Source organism: Chelonia mydas, chromosome 2 (assembly GCF_015237465.2).
Source record: "Chelonia mydas isolate rCheMyd1 chromosome 2, rCheMyd1.pri.v2, whole genome shotgun sequence".
NCBI lineage: Eukaryota > Metazoa > Chordata > Testudines > Cheloniidae > Chelonia > Chelonia mydas.
Window position 1 is genome coordinate 216,815,420 of NC_057850.1, and position 27,921 is coordinate 216,843,340.

Genomic DNA, 27,921 nt, shown 5'->3' on the forward strand with positions numbered 1-27,921 from the left:
TGATCACGCTGTCGTCGCCTCCTTGCCTGCTTTTGCAGGTTCTGCACATACTGCAGGATAATGCGTGAAGTGTTTTCAATGCTCACAACAGCAGCGGTGAGCTGATCAGGCATCTGCAGGAGAGCAGAGTTGGAGCGGAAGCGGTGGATGACGATGGATGCCATGAGAATAGATATTTATACAGACCGATGAGAGGACCTGTGAGGTGGATTCATGGCACCAGGAGAGCAGAGTTGCAGTGGAAGCGGAGGAGGATGACGGTTAGCACCACGCACATTTTCTGAGGAAGAACACAAGTACCCGGGAGCACATGACAGACAACATGGAGAAATTCGCTATTGAGACAAAAGCAGCAGAGCAGAGTTGCAGCGGAAGCGGTGGATGCAGGTCCTCAAGGAATCAATTCTGAAGCACTTAGAGGAGAGGAAAGTGATCAGGAACAGTCAGCATGGATTCACCAAGGGCAAGTCATGCCTGACTAATCTAATTGCCTTCTCTGACGAGATAACTGGCTCTGTGGATGAAGGGAAAGCAGTGGACGTGTTGTTCCTTGACTTTAGCAAAGCTTTTGACACTGTCTCCCACAGTATTCTTGCCAGCAAGTTAAAGAAGTATGGGCTGGATGAATGGACTATAAGGTGGATAGAAAGCTGGCTAGATTGTCGGGCTCAACGGGTAGTGATCAATGGCTCCATGTCTAGTTGGCAGCCGGTATCAAGTGGAGTGCCCCAAGGGTCGGTCCTTGGACCGGTTTTGTTCAATATCTTCATAAATGATCTGGAGGATGGTGTGGATTGCACCCTCAGCAAGTTTGCAGATGACACTAAACTGGGAGGAGGGGCAGATACGCTGGAGGGTAGGGATAGGATACAGAGGGACCTAGACAAATTGGAGGATTGGGCCAAAAGAAATCTGATGAGGTTCAACAAGGACAAGTGCAGAGTCCTGCACTTAGGACGGAAGAATCCAATGCACCACTACTGACTAGAGACCGAATGGCTCGGCAGCAGTTCTGCAGAAAAGGACCTAGGGGTTACAATGGACGAGAAGCTGGATATGAGTCAACAGTGTACCCTTGTTGCCAAATGGCATTTTGAGATGTATAAGTAGGGGCATTGCCAGCAGATCGAGGGATGTGATCGTTCCCCTCTATTCGACACTGGTGAGGCCTCATCTGGAGTACTGTGTCCAGTTTTGGGCCCCACACTACAAGAAGGATGTAGAAAAATGGGAAAGAGTCCAACGGAGGGCAACAAAAATTATTAGGGGACTAGAACACATGAGTTATGAGGAGAGGCTGTGGGAACTGGGGATGTTTAGTCTATGGAAGAGAAGAATGAGGGGGGATTTGATAGCTGCTTTCAACTACCTGAAAGGGGGTTCCAAAGAGGATGGATCTAGACTGTTCTCAGTGGTAGCAGATGACAGAACAAGGAGTAATGGTCTCAAGTTGCAGTGGGGGACATTTAGGTTGGATATTAGGAAAAACTTTTTCACTAGGAGGGTGGTGAAACACTGGAATGCGTTACCTAGGGAGGTGGTGGAATCTCCTTCCTTAGAATATTTTAAGGTCAGGCTTGACAAAGCCCTGGCTGGGATGATTTAATTGGGGATCAGTTGTGCTTTGAGCGGGGGGTTGGACTAGATGACCTCCTGAGGTCCCTTCCAACCCTGATATTCTATGATTCTATGATGACGACGACGGTTAGCGGTCCTACTGCACCATCTGCTGACAGCAGTATGGCCTCTGCACGGAAAAAAGGTGCGAAACGATTTGTCTGCTGTTGCTTTCATGGAGGGAGGGGCAACTGACGACATGTACCCAAAACCACCCGCGACAGTGTTGTTGCCCCATCAGGCATTGGGAGCTCAATCCAGAATTCCAATGGGCAGCAGAGACTATGGGAACTGTGGGATAGCTACCCACAGTGCAACGCTCTGAAAGTAGACACTAGCCAGGTACTGTGGACGCACTCCACCGACTTAATGCGCTTAGTGTGGACATAAGCAATCGACTATATAAAATTGATTTCTAAAAATCGACTTCTGTAAGATCGACCTAATTTCATAGTGTAGCCATACCCTAGGAGTTTTAAAAGAGGTGGCTGAGGACCTCACTAGACCATTAATGTTGCTTTTTAGTAAGTCTCTGAACAATGGGGAAGTTCCAAAAGATTGGAAAAAACTAACGTGCCAATATTTAAAAAGGGTAAATGGGATAATCCTGGGCATGATAATGGAGCGGCTGACGTGGGACTTGATTAATAAAGAATTAAAGAAGGGTAATATAATTAATGCAAATCAACATGGGTTTATGGAAAATAGATACCAAACTAACTTATCTTTTTTTTAATAAGATTTACAAGTTTGTTTGAGGGAGTTAATAGTGTTGATGTAATATACTTAAATTTCTGTAAGGCATCTGACTTGGTACTGTACAACACTTGCATTAAAAAACTAGAAAGATATAAAATTAGTATGGTTCACATTAAGTGGATTAAAATGTGGGTAACTGGTAGGTCTCAAAATTTAATTGTAAATGGGAAATCATCACTGAGCAGGTTTGTTTCTAGTTGAGCCTCACAGAGATCTATTCTTAGTCCAACATTGTTTAAACATTCCTATCAATGACTGTGTGATACTGTGGCCAAAAGGGCTAATTTAATCATTGGATGCATGAACAGGGGGATCTCAAGTAGGAACAGAGAGGTTATTTTACCTCTGTATCGGGCACTGGTACAACAATTGCTTGAATACTGTGTCCAGTTCTGGTGCCCACAATTCAAGAAGAATGTTGATAAATTAGAGTGCTCAGAGAAGAGCAGTGAGAACGATTAATGGATTAAAAAACATCTTATTATGATAAATTCAAAGAGCTAAATGTATTTAGCTTAACAAAGAGAAGGTAAAGGGGTGACTTGATCACAGTTTGTAAGTATGTATATAGAGAACAAATATTTTATAATGGGCTCTTTAATCTAACAGAGAAAAGTATAACACAATTCGATGGCTGGAAGCTCAAGCTAGACAAATTCAGACTGGAAATAAGGCACACATTTTTAACAGCAAAGGCAATTAACCATTGGAACATGTTAGCAAGGGTCGTGATGGATTCTCCACCAGCAATTTTTAAATCAAGATTTGCTGATTTTCTAAAAGATATGCTCCAGGAATTATTTGGGGGCAGTTCTGTGGCTTGTGTCACAGGATGATAGACAAAATGATCACAATAGTCCCTACTGACCTTGGAATCTATCAATCCCTTGGAAGCCTATTCCAGTGCTTAACTATGCTTATGGTTAGAAAGATTAGGTATTAGGAAAAACTAACTCTCCCTTGCTGCAGAGTAAGCTGATTACTATTTGTCCTATCTTTGGTGGACCTGGAGAACATTTGACCACCATCCACTTTATAACAGTCCTTAACATACGTGAAGACTGTTATCAGGTCTCCCCTTAATCTTCTCTCAAGACTAAACATGCCCATTTTTTTTTTAACCCTTCCTCATCTTTCTTAAAGTGTGGCACCCAGAACTGGACATATTACTCCAACTTGGAGGCTCACCAGTGCCAAGTAAAGTGGGACAATTGCCTCCCGTATCTTACATAGGATATCTTGTTACTATACCCCAGAATAATATTAGCCTTTTTTGCAACTGCATCACATTGTGGACTCTCATTTAATTTTGACCCACTGTAACCTCCAGATCCTTTCAGCAATACTATTGCCTAGCCAGTTATTCCCCTTTTTATTTGTGTATTTGTTTTTTTTTTCTTCCTAAGTATAGTACTTTGCAGTTAGTTCCCTATTGAATTTCATCTTGCTTTCAGATTAATTCTCTAATTTGTCAAGGTCATTTTGATTTCTAATCCTGTCCTCTGACATGCTAGCGACCCCTCCCAGCTTGTTGTCATCTGACTGTAGATTTTATAAGCATACTCTCCACTCTCAAGTCATTAATGAAAATATTGAGTAGTACTGGACCCATGCTGACCCCTGTGGCATCCCATTGTATTCGTCCTCCCAGTTTGACAGCAAACCATTGATTATTATAGTTTTTCAACCAGTTTTACACCCACCTTATAGTAATTTCATCTAGAACAGTGGCTCTCAACCTTTCCAGACTGTGTACCCCTTTCAGGAGTCTGATTTGTCTTGTGTACCTCCAAGTTTCATCTGACTTAAAAACTACTTGCTTACAAAATCAGACATAAAAATACAAAAGTGTCACAGCACACCATTACTGAAAAATTGCTTACTTTTTCATTTTGACTATATACAGTAATTATAAAATCAATTTAAATCTAAATATTGTACTTACATTTCACTGTGTAGTATATAGAGCAGTAAAAACAAGTCATTATCTGTATGAAATTTTAGTTTGTACTAACCTAGCTAGTGATTTTTATGTAGCTTGTTGTAAAACTAGGCAAATATCTAAATGAGAGTTGATGTACCCCCTGGAAGACCTCTGCATACCCCTAGGCGGTTTGCGTAGCCCTGATTGAGAACCACTGATCTAGAAGACTGCATTTCCCTAGTTTGCTTATGAAAATGTCATGTGGGACTATGTCAAAAGCGTTACTAAAATCAAGATATATCATGTTTACATCTTCCCCCATATCAGAAATGCTATCAAAGAAGGAAATTAGGTTGGCTTGGTATGGTTTGTTCTTGGCAAATCCATGTTGGTTATTATTTATTACCCTATTATCCTCTAAGTGCTTACAAATTGATTGTTTAATAATTTGATCCAGTACCTTTCCAGCTATTAAAGTTAGGCTGACTGGTCTGTTATTCTCTGGGTACTCTTTGTTCCCATCTCAACTTCACCTTTCCTTCATGAGTTCTCAAAGATAATTAACTTTTTTAGAGAAAATTGACGCAAAATAGGCATTAAACATCTCGGCTTTCTTGATGTCACCCTATTGGCTCTCCTTTCCTGTGGACCTACATTTTTCTTGACCTTTCTCTTGCTCCTAGTGGATTTATAGAACCTCTTCTTGTTGCCTTTTATATCCCTGCTAGGTGTAACTCATTTTGTGCCTTAGCCTTTCTGATTTTCTCCCTGCATGCTTTTCTTTTATATTCCATCCTTAGAAATTTGTCCCTACTTCTACCTTCCTTAGGATTCCTTTTTGATTTTTTGGGTCATTAAAAGCTCCTGATGGAGCTGTGTTGGCCTCAGACTCTTCTTCCTATCTTTCCTTTGCATTAGGACAGTTTGCTGTTGTGCTTTTAATATTGTTTCTTTGAGAAACCAGCTCTCCTGAACTTCTTTTTTCCCTTAGGGAACATTGGAACCTTTTCTCTTCCCAGGGGACCTTGCCTACCAGATTTCTGAGTGCATTAAAGTCTTGCTTTTTTGAAGTCCATAGTTCTTATTCTGCTGCTTATTCAAGAACTTATTGGCTACTTTGTGTTTTGATGTATTACTTTCCCAGTAGATGATAGTCAAAATCTGTGTTCTTGTCCAGATGGAAGAGTAGCTAGAGATGCACATCTGAGCCAGCAACTGGTTGCAAGATGGAGATTAGAGCTGCCACCTCTTTAGAGACTGTCTCTTAATCTTCCACAAAGGTAGTTCCCCTTCGCCATTCATCCCCTGTTTCCCTCTCTTCCCCTGCTCTCCACCACCAGCCCTAGTCTGGTGCAAGATTAGTCCTTAAGAATGCAACACTGCATATGTTGTGTTAATCTCATTAGAGCTAATATGCCTTCAAAATTGGCCCCACAAACCTTTATACAAAATTACTTCATTATTCAATTGAACAGACTATTCTTGGTCTCTAACTTGCATCCTCAGTTGAGTTAATGAATATATGGATATTTAGAAAGAAATGATAATGTCTTCATATTTGTTCAAGACACGAGTTCTCATTTCAGACCAAGTACATGCCTATTGTGAATTTATAAAACCAGGCTATGCTTGAGATAAAAGCATGCCAAAAAACATCTGAAATCCCTCAAAGATAAGTCACAAAATGATTTATAAAACTTCAGGGGGAAAATGTCACCTCTGAGTTAAATTGGCGTGGCTACAACAAAATGCTATCGCCAGTAGCAAGATATATAAGGAACACAAATTTAAATTGTACATCTTAGAATACATTTTACTATTTTATAGTACTCCTCACACAAAAGTACTACAAACTTGTAACTGTCTGTGCAGCTGTCTTATACTTACAGTGCAAACAGACGTAACCATGTAGACTACTGATCTCAAGCACATTTTCAAAAGCTCCTATCTCCCATTTTGAAAAGTGACCTAGGGCCCAGATCCTCAAAGGTGTTGTGGTGCCTAACTGCCACTGAAATGAATGGAGTCAGGCACCTAAAAACCTTTAGGAATCTAGGCCTTAGGCCCCTAATCCCAATGACTTTCATTTAGACTTAGGCTCTTAATACCTAAGTCACTTTTCAATATGCAATTTAGGCTCCTAAGTCATTTACTGGTACCCTACCTGTTTTTATCTGTTGTTAATGCATTTCTAACATAGTATCTAAGCACCATACACATGGGTATTTAGTGTAGCGTGTATGGCCATTTGATGTCATCACTCCAAGTCTGTAATTCTAGAATTTATTTCTTTCCTTTCCTTTTTAACTCTTGCCATCCTCATTGGATGCTGGCCACATGGATGAAAAAACTTTAGTGGTCTTAGCCCAGTTCCCAGTTGATAAATGTCCACATTACAAAAAATACCACCACAAATGGCACTAACTGACCACCTTATTGACTGTTTATCCTAGAGGCCAAGGATTGACCAAGCATAGAAAATGAATTTACTTGGCACTTTTAGAAGGGAAGAGCCCTCCGCATGAGGATGGATATGTGTTGGTAGGACCAATTTGAGGAAGTTTACAGCATCTTCCCATTCTGTATTTGTTGATAGGGACCAAAGACCTTTGGGGCTGACAGTTAGCCCAGCATTCTTCTTGAGCATTAAAACTGACACAATGCTTTTAAAAGCTTTTATAATAATAATGAGAAAATACAAGCACTGAAAGGCTGAGGGTGTGATTGCAGCTCAAGCTGACATTTCCAAACTAACTTTAATCTAGCTAGTTTGGGTCGCCAAACAGTGAAGCTGCAGCAGCGTGAGGTTTAGCACAGGCTAGCCCTGCAGGTAATTGCCCAGGGTCCCAGGCAGGCTTGTGCTTCTGCAGCTTCACTGCTCTGGTATCTGAGTTAGCTAGATCAAAACTAACTCAGATGTGCAACAAAGCCCGTTGCCAACTGTGTCCCCATATCTATTCAGGGGACACCATCATAGGGCCTAATCACATCAGCCGTACTATCAAAGGCTCATTCACCTGCATATCTACCAATGTGATATATGCCATCATGTGCCAGCAGTGCCCCTCTGCCATGTACATTGGCCAAACCGGACAGTCTCTACGTAAAAGAATAAATGGACACAAATCAGACGTCAAGAATTATAACATTCAAAAACCAGTCGGAGAACGCTTCAGTCTCTTTGGTCACTCGATTACAGACCTAAAAGTGGCAATTCTTCAACAGAAAAACTTCAAAAACAGACTCCAACAAGAGACTGCTGAATTGGAATTAATTTGCAAACTGGATACAATTAACTTAGGCTTGAATAGAGACTGGGAGTGGGTGGGTCATTACACAAAGTAAAACTATTTCCCCATGTTTATTCCCACCGCCCCCGCCCCACTGTTCCTCAGATGTTCTTGTCAGCTGCTGGAAATGGCCCACCTTGATTATCACTACAAAAGGTCCCTCTCGCTCCCCCCTGCTCTCCTGCTGGTAACTGCTCACCATACCTGATCACTCTCCTTACAGTGTGTATGGTAACACCCATTGTTTCATGTTCTCTGTGTATATAAATCTCCCCACTGTATTTTCCACTGCATGCATCCGATGAAGTGAGCTGTAGCTCACGAAAGCTTATGCTCAAATAAATGTGTTAGTCTCTAAGGTGCCACAAGTCCTCCTTTTCTTTTTTGAGATATGTCAGCGTTTGGATTCTAGAAGTACCCTCTGAAATATAGACAAGGTAGAAAGGGGAACAAATAAGATGAAAGAAAAGGGAGAGAAAAGGATGGCATAAAACACCCAGGTGGTAGCACATGCAGCAGAAGAATTCTCTGTGGGAAGTTTGCTGTCAAAATGTCATATGATTAAATGTATACATAAATAATGTTGAATATGTGATTATGTATATTTTCACTGTATGACAGATAACATCATAAGGTATATTCATCTTGCATTTACAAAGAACAAAGTAAATAGTTGGCTAACATTTGACCTGCATAAAAGGGCTTTAGATTCACTCCTCATTGTAAAATTCCTCTTGTTCAATTATTTTTGACATTATTATAAACAATCATAGAACTGGAAGGGACCTCGAGAGGTCATCTAGTCCAGTCCCCTGCACTCAAGGCAGGACTAAGTATTATCTAGACCAGGGGTGGCCAACCTGTGGCTCTGGAGCCACATGCGGCTTTTCAGAAGTTAATATGTGGCTCCTTGTATAGGCACCGACTCTGAGGCTGGAGCTACAGGTGCCAACTTTCCAATATGCTGGGGAGTGCTCACTGCTCAACCCCTGGCTCTGCCACAGGTCCTGCCCCCCACTCCACCCCTTGCCGTGCCCTCCCTTGAGCCTGTTGTACCCTCACTCCTTTCCGTTCCCCCACCCCGAGCTTCCTGCACGCCCTGAAACAGCTGATTGGGAGGAAGGGGGAGGCGCTGATTGGCAGGGCTGCTGGTGGGTGGGAGGCGCATTGCCATGTACATTGGTCAAACTGGACAGTCTCTACGTAAAAGAATAAATGGACACAATTCAGATGTCAAGAATTATAACATTCATAAACCAGTCGGAGAACACTTCAATCTCTCTGGTCACGCGATTACAGACATGAAAGTTGCAATATTACAACAAAAAAACTTCAAAACCAGACTCCAGCGAGAGACTGTTGAATTGGAATTCATTTGCAAATTGGATACAATTAACTTAGGCTTGAATAGAGACTGGGAGTGGCTAAGTCATTATGCAAGGTAACCTATTTCCCCTTGTTTTTTCCTACCCCCCCCCCCCCGACGTTCTTGTTAAACCCTGGATTTGTGCTGGAAATGGCCCAACTTGATTATCATACACATTGTAAGGAGAGTGATCACTTTAGATAAGCAATTACCAGCAGGAGAGTGGGGTGGGGGGAGAGAAAACCTTTTGTAGTGGTAAACACCCATTTTTTTCATGCTTTGTGTGTATAAAAGATCTTCTATACTTTCCACAGTATGCATCCAATGAGGTGATCTGTAGCTCACGAAAGCTTATGCTCAAATAAATTGGTTAGTCTCTAAGGTGCCACAAGTACTCCTTTTCTTTTTATGAAAGAGAAAGTATTGCTAGTAGTTAGATCCCAGGACTCCACTCCTAAACTCTGTTCCCATCTTTGACACTGACTTGCTATATGACCTTGAATAATTCACTTCACCTCTCTCTGCTTCCATTTATCTTATTGTAAAATGGTTCTAATGCCATAGCTAATTAACCTGTTTTTTGTAAGATTTTGTTACTGTTTCTACAATGTTTTAAGAAATTTGAATGACATACAATTGCAGAATATCATGAAAATATGGTTCTGCTGGTTTTTTGGATGGAATGGTACCCCCTGTACATTTTCAAAACAATGAACATACTCCAGAAATATCCTGTGCATTAAAAAGTAAACTTAATCCCATGGTCTTAAAAGTAGCCCCTAAAGAAAGCAATTGGCTTTGCACCAGGGGTAGTAAAACATAGCCAAATAAAATGTATAGTTAGCTCAAAAAGTTACTCGCTCTCCATTTGCATTGGCAAACCTTTAAATAATGTGTAATAGTTTTTCTTGTATGTATGTATGCAAGAGAGTAAAGGAAATACTTAAAAAGTAGTACAATCCATAGAATGTGTCACGAAATGTGCATTAATTTTGAAACGATGTAAACTGGATGGAAAAGGAGGAAGCAAGTTTATTAAACTACTAGCTAAGGAAAAGAGGAATGAAACCACGTGAGAATATTACAGCAGGATATATATATATATATTTTTTTAGTTGTCTTCTGCCAAGGATGTGCTTTGAGATTCTTTAAAGAAAAACAGCTCATTAGAGGAAAAACACATGAAGGCCAGAGAGCTTGCTTGATTTTGTGTAAACAACTGTGAGTGGACAGAGTGGAATGCAAAATCTGTGTAGGGAAAAAAGATGCTGTGACGCTGCCATTTTTAAAAGAAGTTAGGTTATGGTGTCTAAAATTCTGACAAAAGTTGTAAAGAATTTGCACTGCAAGGGAAATAAGGAGCCCTTTTCACCTATTGAATGCTTAAGGGTGACTTCCTGTGGACTGAATGTAGTAAGTCAGACATGTTTCTAATGAAGTTTTATTAGTTCCATTCATTCTGTGTCTGTTTAGCCTTTAGTATAAGGCCTAATCCTGTGAGTCCATCACAGGTGGCACTCCTATTGAAATAAATGATAATCTTGGGCCTGTGTGTGCAAAAAATTTCTTCTGTGCAAATTTTTGACAGGCCATGTGCGCAAAAAATTTCTTCTGTGCAAATTGTTGTGCTTCTGTGCAAATTGTTGTGCGCGAGTTGTTTCGCTGGGTGCGCGGGATTTAGGATCTGTGTGCTCGCGCACACGTGCACAGCTTAGAGGGAACAGTGATACACAGCCTGCTGACTTTGAAGAAAGAGACTTCCATTAACTTCACTGATCTTTGGATCAGGCCCTTAATGCATGGAGCATTTGCAGAATTGATCCTATTATTTGGGAATTGGCAACAGGGTGAGGAGGTTGCGGTATCTGTTGCATTCTTGGTCTGTCTCTCTCTTTCCCCATGCCCTTATGAGGGGAAAGTAATTAAATGTACTAGGCACTTTGCTGTGGCTGTTGACTTTAATGGAAAGTGTTCAGATAGTAGAGGTGGGTGGCAGCACAGAGACTCTGTGTCAATACAGGGCTTAATTATTTAGTTAAGTTTGCTTCGGTGCCTTAACTGTGCATTTCCATGCTTTAATATGCTTGGATTTCTTTTAAGTATAACCTTAACTTTGAACTTCCGTTGTTTATGGTGCTTAGTTTTGGACAAGTACAACAGCCCTGTAATGCTGTTTACCCTTAAATTACTGAAACGTACCTAACTTACAGCTCCATCTTAATGTAGTTTTTCTTTGGGAATGTATATTACTGAAAGCACCACAATGTTTAAATACGAATAATTGGCCTCCTTTCCAAACCCATGTCCAAATCCTGGTTGTCTTACTCATATGAGAATTCTCCATTAACTCTGGGCCCTTGTAACTGTGCAACTGTGGTCACTCTTGGGCAGCTGGTGAAATAACCATCATTTTATATGATGGGAGTTATGTCACAAGAATAAAATGGCACTAGAGTATGCCACACTTTCCTGTACATTGTGTTCAGGATGACTGTTTGACTATTTTGTTTGTTGTGAGTCTGGACCAATACACCTTTTCCATAGAAAATATATAGAGTCTATTGTTAATTAAATAATGTAAGGACTCGCCAACCCCCATTGAAGTCAATAAGAGTTTCCATTGACTTCACTGGTAGTGGGGATGACTCCCTCATAGCACACTAGCATTGGTTCACAGCACAGCATATAGGCTTTTCAAAAATAGATCAGATAATGGTGATAATTCGTGGGTAGAAGATGCCAGTCACAGTGGCAAGATATATGTGGCAAGAATTGCTCATCTCTATAGGTTTTACACCGACAGTTCTTCTCTTCCCTTTCTTCAGTTAAGTCTCTTTCCCTCACTTCTTGTGTGGCCCGAACCACCAGAGTGGTGGGATAAGCCCCCTCTCCATTTTACTGCATTTTAGCTTCTCACAAAACTGACATCTGTAAAAATTAAGAGAGAAAATATAGGACACATGTTAATTGTTTTGTCTATTGTCTGGAATAGCAGATGTATTGCCATCTAGCCCCCAGACTGTGCTGGAAACAGGTAGATGTATCTGATCTATTTTCAGGAAATCTTAAGCAGTACAACACCCTTATATCCAGTGTATCTCTAAAACAAATTCTTCATGCAGATTTGGAAGCCATTAAAATGATCTTTCATGCTGTTTAAATTACTGGAAATAAATTACTGTTCTAATTCGCAAAATAGGAATTAAAATGAACAGTTCTTGTTATTTTCTTTGCCTTTCTTGAAAAGAGCAACTGAGCAATTGTTTACAGTTTGATGTTTATTTAGGAATGTAAAGGAACCCATTTGTATTGTGATGGACTAATGGCAATAAAGCATGAACATCTAGAATCGTTGTATTCAGAAATTAATTTTCATTCATAAAATCCAGTGGAATCCAGGGGAAAGGTTAGGGAAGAGAGATTACATTTAGAACTAAGGACATTGAGGAATAAAAAAGGGTTGGGGGAACCTGCATACAGGGCCCAAAATTTCAGTCCTTAATCAGGCAAAAATCCCACTGCCTGAGTAAGGACTGCAGGATCAGGACCTTAAGAATATAAGAATGGCCATACTGGGTCAGACCAATGGTCCATCTAGCCCAGTGTCTGTCTTCTCACAGTGACCAGTGCCAGATGCTTCAGATGGAAGGAATGGAACAGGGCAATTATTCAGTGATCCATCCCCTGTTATCTAGTGCCAGCTTCTGGAAGTCGGCCATTTAGGGACACCCATAGCATGGGGTTGTGTCTCTGACCATCTTGGCTAATAGCCATTGATGGACCTATCTTCCATGAATTTATCAAATTCTATTTTGAGCCCAATTATACTTTTGGCCTTCGCAACATACCCTGGCAACGAGTTCAACAGGTTGACCGTGTGTTGTGTCAAGAAGTACTTCCTTACGTTTGCTGTAAACTTGCTGCCTATTAACTTTATTGGGTGACTCCTGATACTTGTGTTATGTGAAGGGGTAAATAAAACTTCCTTCTTCACTTTCTCCACCCCATTGATGATTTTCTAGACCTCTATCATATTCGTCATCTCTTTTCTAAGCTGAACAGCCCAGTCTTTTTAGTTTTGCTGCCTATGGAATCTGTTCCACTCCCCTACCCACCATTCATTTTTGTTGCCTTCCCTGTGCTTTTACCAATTGTAATATATCTTTTTTGAGATGGGGCAACCAGAATTGCTCACAGTATTCAAGGTGTGGGCTTACCCAGTGGTGAGCTGGAGCCGGTTCGCACCGGTTCGCGTGAACCAGTTGTTAAATTTTGAAGCCGGTGTAGAACCGGTTGTTAAAGGGCTGGGGAACTCAGGCGGGATGGACAGGATGTGGCCCACAGGACCATCCTGTCCGTCCCACCTGAGCTCTCGGCTGGGGAGGCTCCCATGTGAATTTTTACTGACCCAGCAGCACTCCGAGCCTTCAGCGGCTCTTCGGCAGCGGGTCCTTCACTAGCTCCGTGTCTTCGGCGGCATTTTGGCAGCAGGTCCTTCAGTGCCGCCGAAGACCTGGAGCGAGTGAAGGAACCAATTCTTGAGCTTCTGGCAGCTCATCACTGGGCATACCATAGATTTATACAGTGGCATTATATTTTCTGTCTTATTATCTATCCCTTTCCTAATGGTTCCTAACATTCTGTTACCCTTTTTGACTGCTGTTGCACATTGAGCACAATGACTCCAAGGCAGAGTGACCTATAATGTCCAAAACTTTACTGATAGGGTGAAATTTACTGCGCATTCCGAAAGCCAGAGCACCTGGGCTCTGGACAGGTGAAATGCACAGGGGTTGGAATAGTGAAATACATGTCCCCTCCAACAACCAGAGGTTTGCCCCCAACTTCTAGCCTATGGAATAGCAGCCACAAGCCCTCAATATTCATATCACCTGTATATATACAGATCCTGGCCTACCCTTAAATTGGAGACTATGGGTATGTCTATACTACCTGCCGGATTGGCGGGCAGCAATCGATCCAGCAAGGGTCGATTTATCGCATAGACCAGACCTATGTTGTGCCAGCATGTAGTCCCTTTCCACAATGCATGCAAAGTACACAGTTTTCCCTCTACAGCCTCTATGTGGGCTTAAATGGTGTGGCGGTCCTTGCACTGGCTGTCCATACCATGAACAATTTATCACATTGGGAACTTACAAAGAGGAGGGAAGTGAAATCCCTTCTCTCATTTCTTACTCTTGCCCCTTCATCCCTTGTGCTCATCCAGTGAATCTTCTCTTTTCGTTTTTGATTTCATGTTGTCCTCCATGCTCACCTCTATATGCTTGATTCTGCAGTGTTCTGAGCAATCCAGCTACAGTCCAGCACAGCATTCAAGCATATGCTTTAAAACAATGCATCATCCCTTTGAATTCCATGGCATTACTCACATGTTTAAAATTGAGCATAAGCTTAAATTCTTTGCAGGGTTGGGGCTAGTGGATGTTGTAGGATCAAGCTCTATGCCAGCAACTCTCTACCTCTTCCAATGCACACTATCTTCTTTTATTTCAAATTCCACCTCAAAATTCACTTCTCTGTGCATGTCAGTTAATATGCTGTCACAGCGTCTGTGTTTGTTTGTTAATGTAAGTAGAAACACCCATACGATTTCCCAGCCGGTTTTGTATTGTCCATCTATGTAGGCTCTAAACTCCTTAGGGTGAGGGCTGTGTCTACTGCAATGTCCTCTGGAGCGCTGAGAACATTGTGTTTAACAAATGGCAAGTAATAATAAAACCAGAAACAGAGAATTGAGATGACAATAAACCATGCAGTGTTTGTATTAGTTTTTAATGTTTTTTGACATAGTAATTGATCTCTTCCAAATAAATAAAAGATTATTTAAAGTCACAATAAAAATCATAAAAACAAATTTCCTTAGTTGTCTCATTGAATTTGTTTTTCAGTTTACCACTTTTCTTGACCAATATTGATGCTGTTTATTTTTTGCATATCTGGCCTGGAAAATGAAACTGGACTGATAGATAATAATCTTTTCTTTCTAGACTGTTTCCTTTTGTAATACTCCAGTACTGTCACATAGCTTTTGTGATTGGGTTCACAACACTGCAGAATAGTGCTTCTATAAAATTTGAATTTAAAAAAAAATTATGACAATTCCATTCCTATTAGGTTTTGTAAAAAAATTCCTTGTTACAAAATCTAAAAATTTTATACTATACTAAGTTGTCAGCATAGCCTAAATTTGCCAAGGTGGTAGTTTTTCTGGAGACTTCATCTGATTTAATGTAATTGATAGTAGATATTTCCGTCAAATTCATTAGCAGTCAAGTATTGTATATCTTTGTTTCTTACTCTCAGCAGCTTAGAGCAATGATTCAACAAATCTTTTAAGACCTGCTAAAGTGTTTTGCTGAGTTGGGGTCTAGGCTAAAAATCCCAATTTAGCTCTAATTAAAATCAATGGATAGCCTGCTGTTGACTTCCATGGGATCAGGCCTAGTGTACCTGTTGTTGCAAAATTAGTTATTCAAAAGGTAGAATTGGGGTGGGGGTGGAATTGTTGAGATGTAAGTGAGGCTATAAAGTATGCAATTTACCAAATATCCCAAAGCCACTCCCTATTCAATTTAAAGAAATAAAATAGCAGTCTCCGTGTATTTAATTGTAATATATTGTCAATTCTTTATTTAATATATATTTTAAAATTAAACTTGCATCTTACTTGTTCTTATTTTACCTTCTTTTTCTTGCTTGCTTCACTCCCTTTTCCCATTTGATATATAATATGGTATATCTTCTCTTGCTTTGTCTGTATCTCTAGCTCCCTTTTTCTTCAGTCTCTCTTTTCTTTCTGAAAAATTCAAGGAGCGTAGCACCCAATATACTTTAGAAAGACTTGAAAATTTTAAAAAAAGTTCCAGGAAAGTTGTGACAGATGTAAGGTGGTTTTATCTGCATCTCAAGGACTGGACTTTTAATTCAAAACACCATTGCATGCAAAATATTATATATGATGTTGCACAAATTATTAAGCATGGTTATTTGATTTATGCTCGGTCTACAGTCCATATCAAGTAGGGGTTTTTGGTTTTTTTGACTTACTGTTTTGATCAACGGGTGAATATGTAATAATTATCAATCTCCAAAAAATGTTAACTGATCAAACTTCATGAAGACCTGATTTTTATCTGTCTTCATATTTTTTACAGAAGTGAGATAAGCAGCTTAGATATTGCAGATTTTGGCTGAAGCCTGAATATAAAATGTAAAGTGAAGTTTGGAGTTTGTAATACAATTGCTTGATTGTGGATCATAAATGAATAAAGACTGGACTTTATTTTGTCCTTCATTATGCTAGGCATAACTGGTATTCAAGGGTAATCTCTGAGTTCCTTTCGTTTGAATTGAACAAGATCAGTATTCAGATATAAAGTTTTATTTATATATCAAGAAACTCAAAGGATGAAAAACATGTAAAAAGGAATGTAACTTTCCCTGAGGAAAGTACTCTCTTAAAAATTGAAAACATTTAATAAAAGAGGCACACACATTACCAGTGAATCAGAGCATCTTTACTTTATTTGCTGAACCGGGGCCTCGTGAATGCTGTCAGTATTGTTATTGCATAACAGTGAAACAGCATTTATCTGCTTAAATGAGAGTCTCCTCAGAGCAATGGAGAGAAGTCAGACATCCATGGCTGATATTACTGGATCTGCCTGTGACTTTCCAGATGATGGTCATGTTATACTACTGACTGTGGGACCAGGCAGGGGTGAATGGAATCACTTGAAAGCGACTCTGCTTGTTCCTTTCAGAGAAATTCTGGTGTATTCGGTATGGCAACCCACAACAGTCAGTCTTGTGACCCCCATGTTAATATGTATTTGAAGCCACTATTGCAGAGTGTGAGGTGCTGAGAGTTACAGCAGGAGTGGCCAACCTGAGCCTGAGAAGGAGCCAGAATTTACCAATGTACATTGCCAAAGAGCCACAGTAATACGTCAGCAGCCCCCCCAGCAGCTCTCCCTCCCCACCCCGCTCCCAGCACTTCCCACCCACTGTCAGACCTGCCGATCAGCGCCTCCCCCCTCCCTCCCCGCACCTCCCGATCAGCAGTTTTGTGGTGTGCAGGAGGCTCTGGGGGGGCGTGGGGGTGGGGAGGGGGAGGAGTGAGGGTACAACAGGCTGAGGGGAGGGTGCGGGAAGGGGTGGAGTGGGGACAGGGCCTGTGGCAGAGCCAGGGGTTGAGCAGTGAGCACCGCCCAACACATTGGAAAGTTGGCACATGTAGCTCCAGCCCCGGAGTCGGTGCCGATACAAGGAGCCGCATATTAACTTCTGAAGAGCCGCATGTGACTCCGGAGCCACAGGTTGGCCACCCCTGAGTTACAGTACTATCAGCCGACAGATGATACCGACCTCCATGTATTGTTTTCCTTAGACCTTGGTGGTATTCTTGCTAACTCAGTGTATGACTGAGTGGCTCCTGAATAAAAGCCGTTTGGCTTAAAATAATTCCAGATGAGATGAAGTTGATAACTGGCTGTCAAAGGAGACCTGTATTCTGAAGAACTGATAAATGCTATAATGCCTCCCTAAATTGAGGGCCTGGCCTATTATGACAACAGTTTGCAGTCTTGAGGTCCTACAACACTCATCTCTTCTGTTGGTCCCTTAGAAACAATCCTCTGGGAAGGTGAACAAGCAGCAGCAGGTCTAGAAAAGACAGCATTGTGCAGTAAATGAGAGGTGAAGAGACCATCTTGTCAAACACTTTTTCTTTGAAGTTAAACTCTAACGGCTGAACCTTTTAGGGGACTGGTTGGCATAGTGAATTAATGCACTAGCCTTTTCATCTCTTGGGCACAAATCTTGGCTTATGTTTCAAGTGAAAATTAGTTTGGTGGTTTCATCTTAGTCCCTACCAGACATTTGTCTACAACATAAAACCACCATGCAATTTGGCACCGTGGGCAGTCTTTGCTCAAGAGAGGCCCAAAACAGGGGTGTTGCAGGTCAGGACTGAAGGCAGAGATGTGTGTTGAAAGCTTGCCTCATCTGCCTGCACTTTATTGGACTTTAGCCAGTACTATTTACTTCACTTTCAAGAGCACCGGTTTCTCTCTCTCTCTCTCTCACACACACACACACACAACACACGCTTTTAAAGAACAAAAACATCTTTTGTAAAAAAGTAAGCATTTTAAATAATTTTTCCAAGTAAGAAAAGGAGAGACTCTAGAAAAAATAATAGCATAAGTTCAGCTTGCAGATAAGTGATCACCTGGTCATCTTAATATCCTCATTCTTCTCTTAACCCTCACTATTAAGCGATCTGCAAGAAAGAATGTTGTCCAAGTCCTCTTGGAGTGCAGCTATAGGAATAGGAGGTTCCACTGCCTCACTTGTGCCATGCAGTGACTTCTGCATAGCAGCTGTTTCTGATCTCAGTACAACAGCTAATGAATGAGGGTTGAAAACTTGCTTAGTCACTTACATGAATCTGTATAACATTTGGACCTGCCACATATAGGTCAATTTATTATATTTGATGGTGTGTTATTCCATTCTTTTGTGATCCACACCTGGAAGAGCTACAAGACTCTTATGAATGAGTGGTGAGAAAGGAGATCATTCCTTCCTCAGTCTTCTCCACAATGCAAGTGTTAGGGGGAGCAGCAGAGGGTAAAATTTCCAAAAGCACCTAAGTCCCATTTTCAAAAGTGACTTAGGCACTTAGGTGCTTAAGTCCATTTGATTTGCAATGTGACTTGGGGTCTTAAGGCCCAAATTTTTAAAGGTATTTAGGCACTGTTACGTTCAGCACAGCAATTCGTATGTTTCATTTTCAAAAGGGATTTAACACTTAGCCACTAAACTCCCATTGACAGTCAATTGGATGTAGGCTCAAGTGCCTATATTGAGGATGACTCCTAAATCAGTTAGGCGTTGCAATGCTGAGTGCACAAACACCTAAATACTTTTAAAAGTCTGGACCTAAGTGGCTACATTACTTTTGAAAATTGGAGATAGACTTCTGTGGTCACTCAGGTGCTTTAGAAATTTTTATAACAAAGATGAGATGTGGGAGACTGTACATTTGGGGCTTCCCTTCCTCTGTTTGTGTATTCGCCCCATCGCTGTATACTTAGTTACTTTGGACAAGGATACCAAACCTTCTGAGACATAAAATGATTCAAAGGTATGGAGGAGTTGGTTACCATTTACTAAGGAAAGTGAACATCAAATACAGAGACAAAGCAGCATGTAGTGGGAAAGGAGAAAGGACTCTAAAACATATGAGTATGATGCTTCTGCTTCACTTCTGTTCACTCGCATGCTTGTTTGCTCTGTTGGGCTTGGCTTTTGCACTGCACAGTGCTCTAATTCTCCTGTCCAGCTATATAGTACTCTTCTTCAGGCATAAGGTCCTTTACTACAATAAGCTTGTTGTATCTGATTCCAAGAGGAGGCTGATGTCTGTTAGCAGAATCATATTATATTTAAAAAAAGAAAGAAAACGTGGCTTATATTAAAATGCAGCTTTTGATCACAGAGGTATAAAGAAAATTGGTTATTTAAAAGTATATATTAAAATACTTTTGTGGTACAAAGGGGTTATTGTTGGTTAAGAGTAAGCTTGTGCAAACTTACTAGCTACCATATTACAGAAGAAGAGGAGATCTAAGGCTTCTGCTGACAGTTGGGATCAGTGGGTGCCTGACTCTCATATTTTTATTCATCTTGGTTAGATACCAGGTTTTAGAGACACCTAGAACTAGCTTGAGCTAATGTAGTGAAAGCAGAAGCTATTCAGGCTTCCTCACACATATTTGTCAATAAACCTCAATCATGCATTGTAATAATCTTGGTATTCCAGTCTTGTGGTGGTCCTGTGCAAACAATGCCAATCATACATAAATTGCACAGGGGTTTTTTTCCATGTGGACAAATATCTGTGGGAGCTAGGTTGAGACCATCATACTCTTTCCGTTTGTGACTTAATCCAGATTTGTGAAGTCTCCAAAATGCATTCACCACTATTTACCTCCCCTCCCTCTTCTGAAATGTTTCTCTCACTTATGTATTAATGGCTCCACATTTCTTTCTTTACCATATATAAGCTAAGAATGAAGTGTCCCTGTAGCTATTCTTTCCAAATAATGAGAATAATTCCATGATGTTAGATTGCATACTCTTTGGAGCAGGAACTTTTCTTATTGTTCTGTGTTTGGACAGCGTGTAGCGCAATGAGTGAGGCTTCTAAGCACTACTGCAATATGTATAATATAAATAGTCCCTCAAATGCTTTTGCCACAAGACTCTGTGTTTGCATCTTCCTTTTGGCGATGCTTTAGGTAGTTCACCACTTGTACTTCAGTATATGCCTGACAGGAGCCAGGAGAACTGATTGTGCGTTTAAGGATTTTAAAGTTTTCAGGGGCAGGTTTCCTCACCCGTGCCCTAGATGCATGCGGGTGATTCTGACTGAAGTATCCCTCCATCACCAGTAGTTCTTGGTGCTCGTGAGAAAATGTTGGTTACACTTTCCCAGCATTGTACGGCTTGACCCACAATAGCGAAGGCAAAAAGTAAATCCAGCAGCAGCGACCATATTTGCGCCAGTCAGAGCAGAAGCAGCAGTTTTCAGCTGAAATGACAGAGTAGGTATTCTCCTTTTTAAGACGATTTACAGTTCATACGTATAGGTTGCAGAATAAAGACGAATTAAGATTACAGTTGCAAAATTGGATCTTGTGGTAAAATGGTAAAAAGGGAGTATGAGAGTTTCCCTTCACCCTGTAGTGTATGGAATCTGTGGTAGAAGAGGCTGCAGAACTATATATTCTCTAATTTTCTAAATTCTCAGTGCAAAATACCGCTGGGAAAAAGACAAATATGTTTCTGTGTAGTGATACAGAAAATATTCACGTAATATAAAAAGTGAAAATAGAGCTCTATGTGTGTTCATAGCTGATAAATCTTTCCTATGTGGTACTGTTAACTCTAAAAGTTGGCTCCATTGAAAAGCAAGTCTGCAGTAGGCATCTAGTATTTCATAGTGTTCTAATTCAGATCTGCACATCAGCCCTTCAACCGTTTCCAGCCAAACTTCTTGTTAAATACTTGCAGGACTTCCTGTAGCGGATCTTAGATTTAGGCATTGCAAATAATGCAAAGGTTTCTTTTATAAGTACAATAGAAAGACAGGGTTTGTGTTTACAAAGTATTCAGTATGGATATCCTGTATTAATTTATCTGGATTTACTCCACTGAGGTCTATGGACACAATGTAACCTTCTAAATAAAAGGCTGTATGCTGTAGCCTGTGCCAGAGATGCTGTATAACCCGTCAAATAGGAAAAAATAAGCAGGAAATGGCCTGAAAGAATTACAGTTTAGATGGCAGAGTTAATCCTAACCATAGAAGGCAACCGTTATGGAATCACATAAGGATGCTTTTCTCACAGTGAATATAGAAGGGTATAATTTGTAATGAGGTTATCCCATCAATAGGGGAGCTATTAAGCAAGAGGGTGTACCTCATGCTAGCTATCTTCTTCCAGGGGTAATTAACACAGGCAATGCTAGATATTATTTTTTTATCAAAGGCTTAAACAAGCTCTGCTTAAAATTATCTATTTAGGAGCATTTATAGTTTGCAGAGATAATTACTGTCTTCAGATGAGGTGGGGTGGGATTTGACGCTTTTTTAATTAAGTGTAAAGCACTTTGAGATCCTTAGATGAAAGGTGGCATAGAAGTGCAAGATATTAGCATTATTACTACTCCATTCAGTGATTAATAGACAAACATTCTTACAGTTCTTAAACTTAGCAGAGTACCTATTAACATGCATTTAGAATACCAGGATCAAATTAAGTACAATTGGTAAAAATTAAACAGAGTATTGGTATTTGATTTCCCTGTAAAGGAAGCTTGTAGTAATATACATTGCTTCTACATCTGACACAGTGAAATCTTGTTTTAAAAAAACCAAATAAACTGAATTACAACCCTTCAATGGTTGAAAGGGCAGTTTTGCCAATATATTAAATACCTGGCAAAAAAAGGTGTTTTAATTTTTTTTAAGTAAATTTAAGCAAACACAAAGGAATCATACAGTTGGAAATATTTTCCAGTGTTTATGTTCAGATGTTCAGACCTGTCTGGCTCCTCTCTGTTTGCATGTGTTGGGGTTATAGGCAGTCCGGCTACATTCCACATTGATTCATATAAATATATTACAGATTATTAACCTCCAGCCAAATACCAGGGAATTTTGCTTTTCAGAACGGTTAGTGACTTTTCACAAAACTTATTTTCTATACTGAGGCATCCATCTTCTTTATGTTGTCCCATTAAGGGAATTATAAAGAGACTAATATTTGGGGAGGAGGGCTAGCTCAGTGGTTTGAGCATTGGCCTGCTAAACCCAAGGTTGTGAGTTCAGTCCTTGAGGGGGCCATTTAGGGGGTTCTGGGGCAAAATTGGGGATTGGTCCTGCTTTGAGCAGGGGGATGGACTAAATGACCTCCTGAGGTCCCTTCCAACTCTGATATTCTATGAATCTATGTTCCAGAGTTTTTGCTGTTATAGACAATATCAGCCCCATAAATATATGTTCTCATGTTCATCTGATGAATGTTTGTTTATATGATTAATTAGGTCAAAATAAGTTTCTTATGGAGAGGCGGAGTCTCTCTCTGTTAAAATTGCACCAAGCTTCTATTCTGCAGCCCATATAAGTTTGGCTCCAAAAATACTCTGATCTAAAAACTGCCATATTTGTTGTGAAAACAAAGTAGAATGTTTCTGTAAAGAAAATTAATCAAAATGATGTTTAAATTGCAGGTCATGTAAAAATCACCCCGATTTAAAATATTAACTTTTCCCTGTTTCTTTGTCTTCTTCCATCTCCGAACCACAAATTCCTTCAAATTTATCAGACAGTTCAATCTCCTTGGAAACTCCTGTATTTAATGTAAATAGGTGGTTTTTTAGCAGTTATTAAGGTTTTTTTGTTGTGGGTCTTTTGGGGCACAATTCTGATCTGATGGATGTCAAAAGAGGTTTTTTGCCATTGTTTATAGTTAGAACAGAATTGGGCACAAGGGGCCAGATCCTCAGCTGCTATAAACTGGTGTTGTTCCATTGATGTCAGCTGAGCTCTATTGATTTACACTAGCTGAGGATTTGACCATAAATATTTGTGAGAGAATATGTTCCCTCTATTGGCTAGTGAGCTTAGAAAGCATGTAACGATATTTCTGTAATGAACTGCTAGCAGAAAAGGTCCTTGAGCTCCAGGGGTGGAGGCCTGGATTATTAGAGCTGTAGAACCAAGACAGTAATGTCAGTTCTTCACATGTAAGTTTGGTTATGGAGAGTGGATAAGCTCCACGGTCCCATTATAAAGCCAATTTTAATTCTCCTTGCAACTCCAGTAAAGAAGCCTTTTGCTCATTTTTAGGTTTAAGTCTTATTGCTAATTAGAAGGTTTTCTGAACATTTTGCTTAAATGGAGTAGGAACTTCTTGAAACCAAAAAAGGAGGAGAAATTGTTACAAAACCTCTGATGTTTCTTTGTGTCCTTTGATTTCCCAACAAAACCCTAATATGCTACAAAATGTGAAACAGAGTTTTACACTGACTCATGCAATAGGCAGTTTTCAAGCACAATAATAATTTAAGAAATTGCCAATATTTGAAAATGAGACATGATCTTTTGTTGTTAAAGCTGTTAGGGGGTATAAAGGGCATTACGGAGAGAATTTTCAATGTTTATCTGTGAACTAGCCAGGACTACTTTTCAGAAGTGAAAGGAAATGAAACTCTTGGTTGTGTTACAATTATTCTTCATCAAAATGTGTCTTTGGCCTAAGACATCCATTTTCAAAATGGAATAACTAAGAAGCCAAGTTTAAGTGACTAGCCAGAGATTGTATAGGCAATATTTATTAAAGCTGGGTCCAGAACCCTGAAGTGGTAGACCCATAAGAGCATCCAATAGAGCACACTTACTCTCTTAAATTTGGTTCAAATCTTTGAACTTAGGCCAGCTGTAAAATGGAGATAATGCTTAACCACCTTTATAAAATATTTTGAGATATACAGATGAAAAAACACTAAATAAGTGCAAAGCATTTTTATTACCCATATTTTTCAGATGGCATAACTTCAATGACTAGGAGGGAGGCACTATGGCCTAGTGCAGTGGTTCTCAAACTTGTGTGATCACACCCCGCTTCTTTGTGTCTGGGGTAGTTTACATCCCTCCACCTGGGCACCTGGCCAGCAGCCACCACTCTCTGGCAACCCAGAGGCTCCCAGCTTTTTTTGCTAAAGCGCCTCACACACCCCAGACCTTCTGTGACTTCTAGGGGGTGCACCCCCCCCCCCCCAGTTTGAGAACCTCTGACCTAGTGCACTAGGCATTACTGTGGAACCAGCATATCAGGAGTTTAGTTCTGAGTCTAAGAATAAGGAAATTATTAATTAAGGACCCCATTAATCCTACACCGTCCCTACAATAAACAAGCACGTTATTCTTATTGGGTATAAAATAAATGCATATTTTATCACTACAGTCGTAACTTTGACCCAAAATATTTTGTCACCACTAATTTCAAAATAGTGTCTATCAAACTACATATTCTTCTTCTCAAGAATAGCAGTTACAGGTATTTTAGAAAAAAAAATCTACTATCAATTGATAAATATATTGATTGATTTTGTTTCACGTTTCACACAGGAAGGCAATTAAGTCTATAATTTTTAAATAACACTTGTAATTTTTAAAAAATCATTTAAAAAGATTGTGTCAGATAACCCCATCTCATTTGAAAGCCATCAGTAATTAGATGATTTCCTCAGGGGATTGTGGCAGAAGAGGGCCCTGAGGAAGGGTTTGACAGAAGAGAAAGCAGTGACCCTCCATATCATTTAGAGGAGGGCATTCCATTCAGAAGGAGACGCATATAAGGAGGCATAGAAATGTGTGTGGGAAACAGGCGGTCATAGATCACTGGCTAGAGGAGCTGGGAGGTGTATCAGTAAGAAACAGGAGTAGACAAGTAGGAAGGGTGAGAGCTGTGAAGAGCTTTGAAAATGAGGGGAAGAAACTTTGAACCCGATGCTCTGAAAGAGGGTAAGAAAGCAGAGGGATTTAAGTAAGAGAGTAAAGTGCTCAGAATGATGAGAGAAGAAGAATATCTTAGCAGCTGTATTTTGAATATAAAAGTTTTTTATAAACTCAATTTCCTGACTCTCTCTCCTGCTTTTAGCAATTTACTAGATTGATCAGTGCAAAAATACTGTTTCTGTAGATCAGAGGAGAAGGAGAATGCGATTCTAAACTGAGTGACAAATCATTGTAATGTGTACGTTGGAGTACGTTGGAGAGGTGTGAGAAGAAATTAAAAGGTGTATAAAAGCAATCAGCTTCTTTGGTTCTTGAAAAAGTCACTGTATACTTATTTCCTCTTAAAGAAGAATGAAAGGGGAGCAAATGTGGCAGTAGGCAGAGAACATGAATACAAAATCAAATCATTTTCTGTATTCTGTTAACTGTAGTTGTGCCTTGATCAGAATTGATCATCTCCTCACCTAACAACCACTCTTTGATCGTGCTGTGAAGTCATAATACTTGTGATTTCAGAATCCAAACATGAAATTTGAATGTGATGTCACAAATAATTGATCATCACTCGAATCATCAAGAGTTCACAGACTGTTCCTGCTTTGGAAAGTTCTTTCTTCACTTCACATTTTATGAGCTGCAAGGTACTGCTTCGCTGGTTTCCATCAACTTATCTCCTCTTTCCTTTTTCTCCTCTCAGGTTATTTGATGTATGCACAGTGTCACGAACAGACAGAGAGACCAAACTAACACTAGTGTTTGAACATGTCGATCAAGACTTGACCACTTACTTGGATAAAGTTCCGGAGCCTGGAGTGCCTATGGAAACTATAAAGGTATCGAAGAAGGATTTGTTTCCCTTCATAATTTTAGGAAATATTACTATGTAAAGACAAAGGGCTTAATCATAAGGATCTTATTCAGGCAAGCTACCTTTTGCTTCAATGGGAGTTTGCATGAGTGAGGGCTGAGTAAAAGCTGAGTAATCACCTACTTAGGACCTGAGTTCTAGTGCACTGATCTGTGGTTCAGTAACTGGTAAAACTTTTATTATGGAAATGTTCATACTTGTTTTCCTTTGATTTGGATTTTATGTTCCTCCCCTACCCCATGTCACCCCACCTCATCCCACTGTTTCCTTTTAATCCTCCCAGATCTGAATTTATCATTGGAAGTCATCAAATACCTTCACTTACAGTAGTGGTTCCCAGCAGCCTTCCCCAGTGGAAGGTTATTCCTTAACTGTCCACTTCAGGGTTACTTGAACCATCCTCTGAAGCACCAGTTAATGGCCAGTGTCAGAGACAGAACACTAGATTAGATGGACCACTCATGTGATCTATTATAACAAGTCCTACTCTCCTATTCCTTTTTTCTTTTATGGTTTTTTCTTTATTTTTTATTCATTTTTTATTCTTTTCCTTGGGTTTTTTTCTTTTTCTTTTTTTAATTTATTCTCTTTTCTGCCTGCACTTACTAGAAAGCTACATACAGCTCTCTCAAGATAGAGGGCATTCATTGATGATTCTGTATACCTGAGACCCTTGTGTTCTTGCAGCTGAGCTCAGTGTCACTGAGCAAAGCTTAGGTTGGCATATTGCTACCCTATACATGTGAATTACTTCCATGGCCAGCTGCATTGCAAACCACTGTAGGAACAGGAATGGATGGTGGGTGGCTTTCAAGGAGCTGCCCTAGTGGCTTATGCATGGCAGTATGTTTGTGGTGAGGCAGATGGTCAGAGTGGATCCAGAGTCATGTAGTTTTCCCTTCCTGTGTGCATTAATATGCTGCCTTCCTAGGAAGGCCTCTCCCCAAGTTAGAAAATACTAATTTAAATGTATTAACTCCATAACTTTTTTCCCCTCCTGCTGGGGGGTGCCATAGTAAAGCTCCATATTGAGGACTGCAGTTTGAACCTGATCAAAATATTCAAAAAGGGGAATAGAAGCAGGGGGATTGATTGATGTTAAAATGTCCTACCTCATGGTTATGCCTAATAAGTGTTTTGCTTTCTTCTGTGATAAGAAACAACTTTTGCTTCCAAGGAAGGATTATCTTGCTACTGTACTAGTAATTTTTGGAGGTGTATTGTGTCTTCTTAACCTGGCAGGACTCCTAGGGAAATAAAGCAGCAGTGGAGGAGAAAGTGGGAGGGAAAGGGGAAATTCACTTAAATTTTTTTTATTATTCCACTAATTTTTGTTAACATTGGCAACCTAAGTGATTTTTTTTACCTTTGGGTCTGAAATCATACACTTCAGAGACAGATCATTTTACTTATCAAAGCCACAAAAAGTGTAACTTAAGGCAGTTCCAGTAGTTTTATTTTTGTAAGCAATCTTCTTGCATAAATGTTAAATTAAAAAAAGGAGAACAGCTGGATTCAGCCTCAGCAGTGGATTGAAATGTAACTCGCATATTACAAAGATGCCATGTTCTAATGTTTTTAGGGTTCTACTCTTCGCTGAGATTTTCAGGGCTGCTGAAAGGATTTGGTCATTTAATCCTCATTAAAATGTAATTAGTTAATTAGCATTAATGGGAATTGAGCATCCCAACACCCTAAGTGGATTTTAAAAAAATCTCACCTTTGTTTTTTAATCATATTTCTTTCAGTACATATATAGATTAATGCGTGCAATAGTCGGAGGCAAACAGAAAAAAAGAATATTGGTCTATAACATTGTGTGCCATTTTTTCAAAACCTGGTCTAAGATTGCATCTGCAAACATGAAATTCTGCTTGGGAATTAAGTATTTGTGCAGGCAATTATTGGTGTTGTGTATGGACCAATATATGATTCTGCACAGACATTGCAATTCAGATGATGGATTATGATTAGGGCTCT

At 40.0% G+C, this 27,921-nt stretch overlaps 1 protein-coding gene across 5 annotated transcripts in view; it reads left to right on the top strand.

The window, feature by feature from the left end:
- CDK6 (cyclin dependent kinase 6) overlaps nt 1-27,921 on the top strand; it is a 198,353-nt gene that overhangs the window by 20,240 nt on the left and 150,192 nt on the right. For all 5 annotated transcript variants that reach the window (XM_027822721.3, XM_043541202.1, XM_037890689.2 and 2 more), the window contains one exon: nt 25,771-25,906. In XM_027822721.3, coding sequence (XP_027678522.1) covers nt 25,771-25,906 — 136 coding nt within the window. The remainder of the gene's footprint in view (nt 1-25,770; nt 25,907-27,921) is intronic.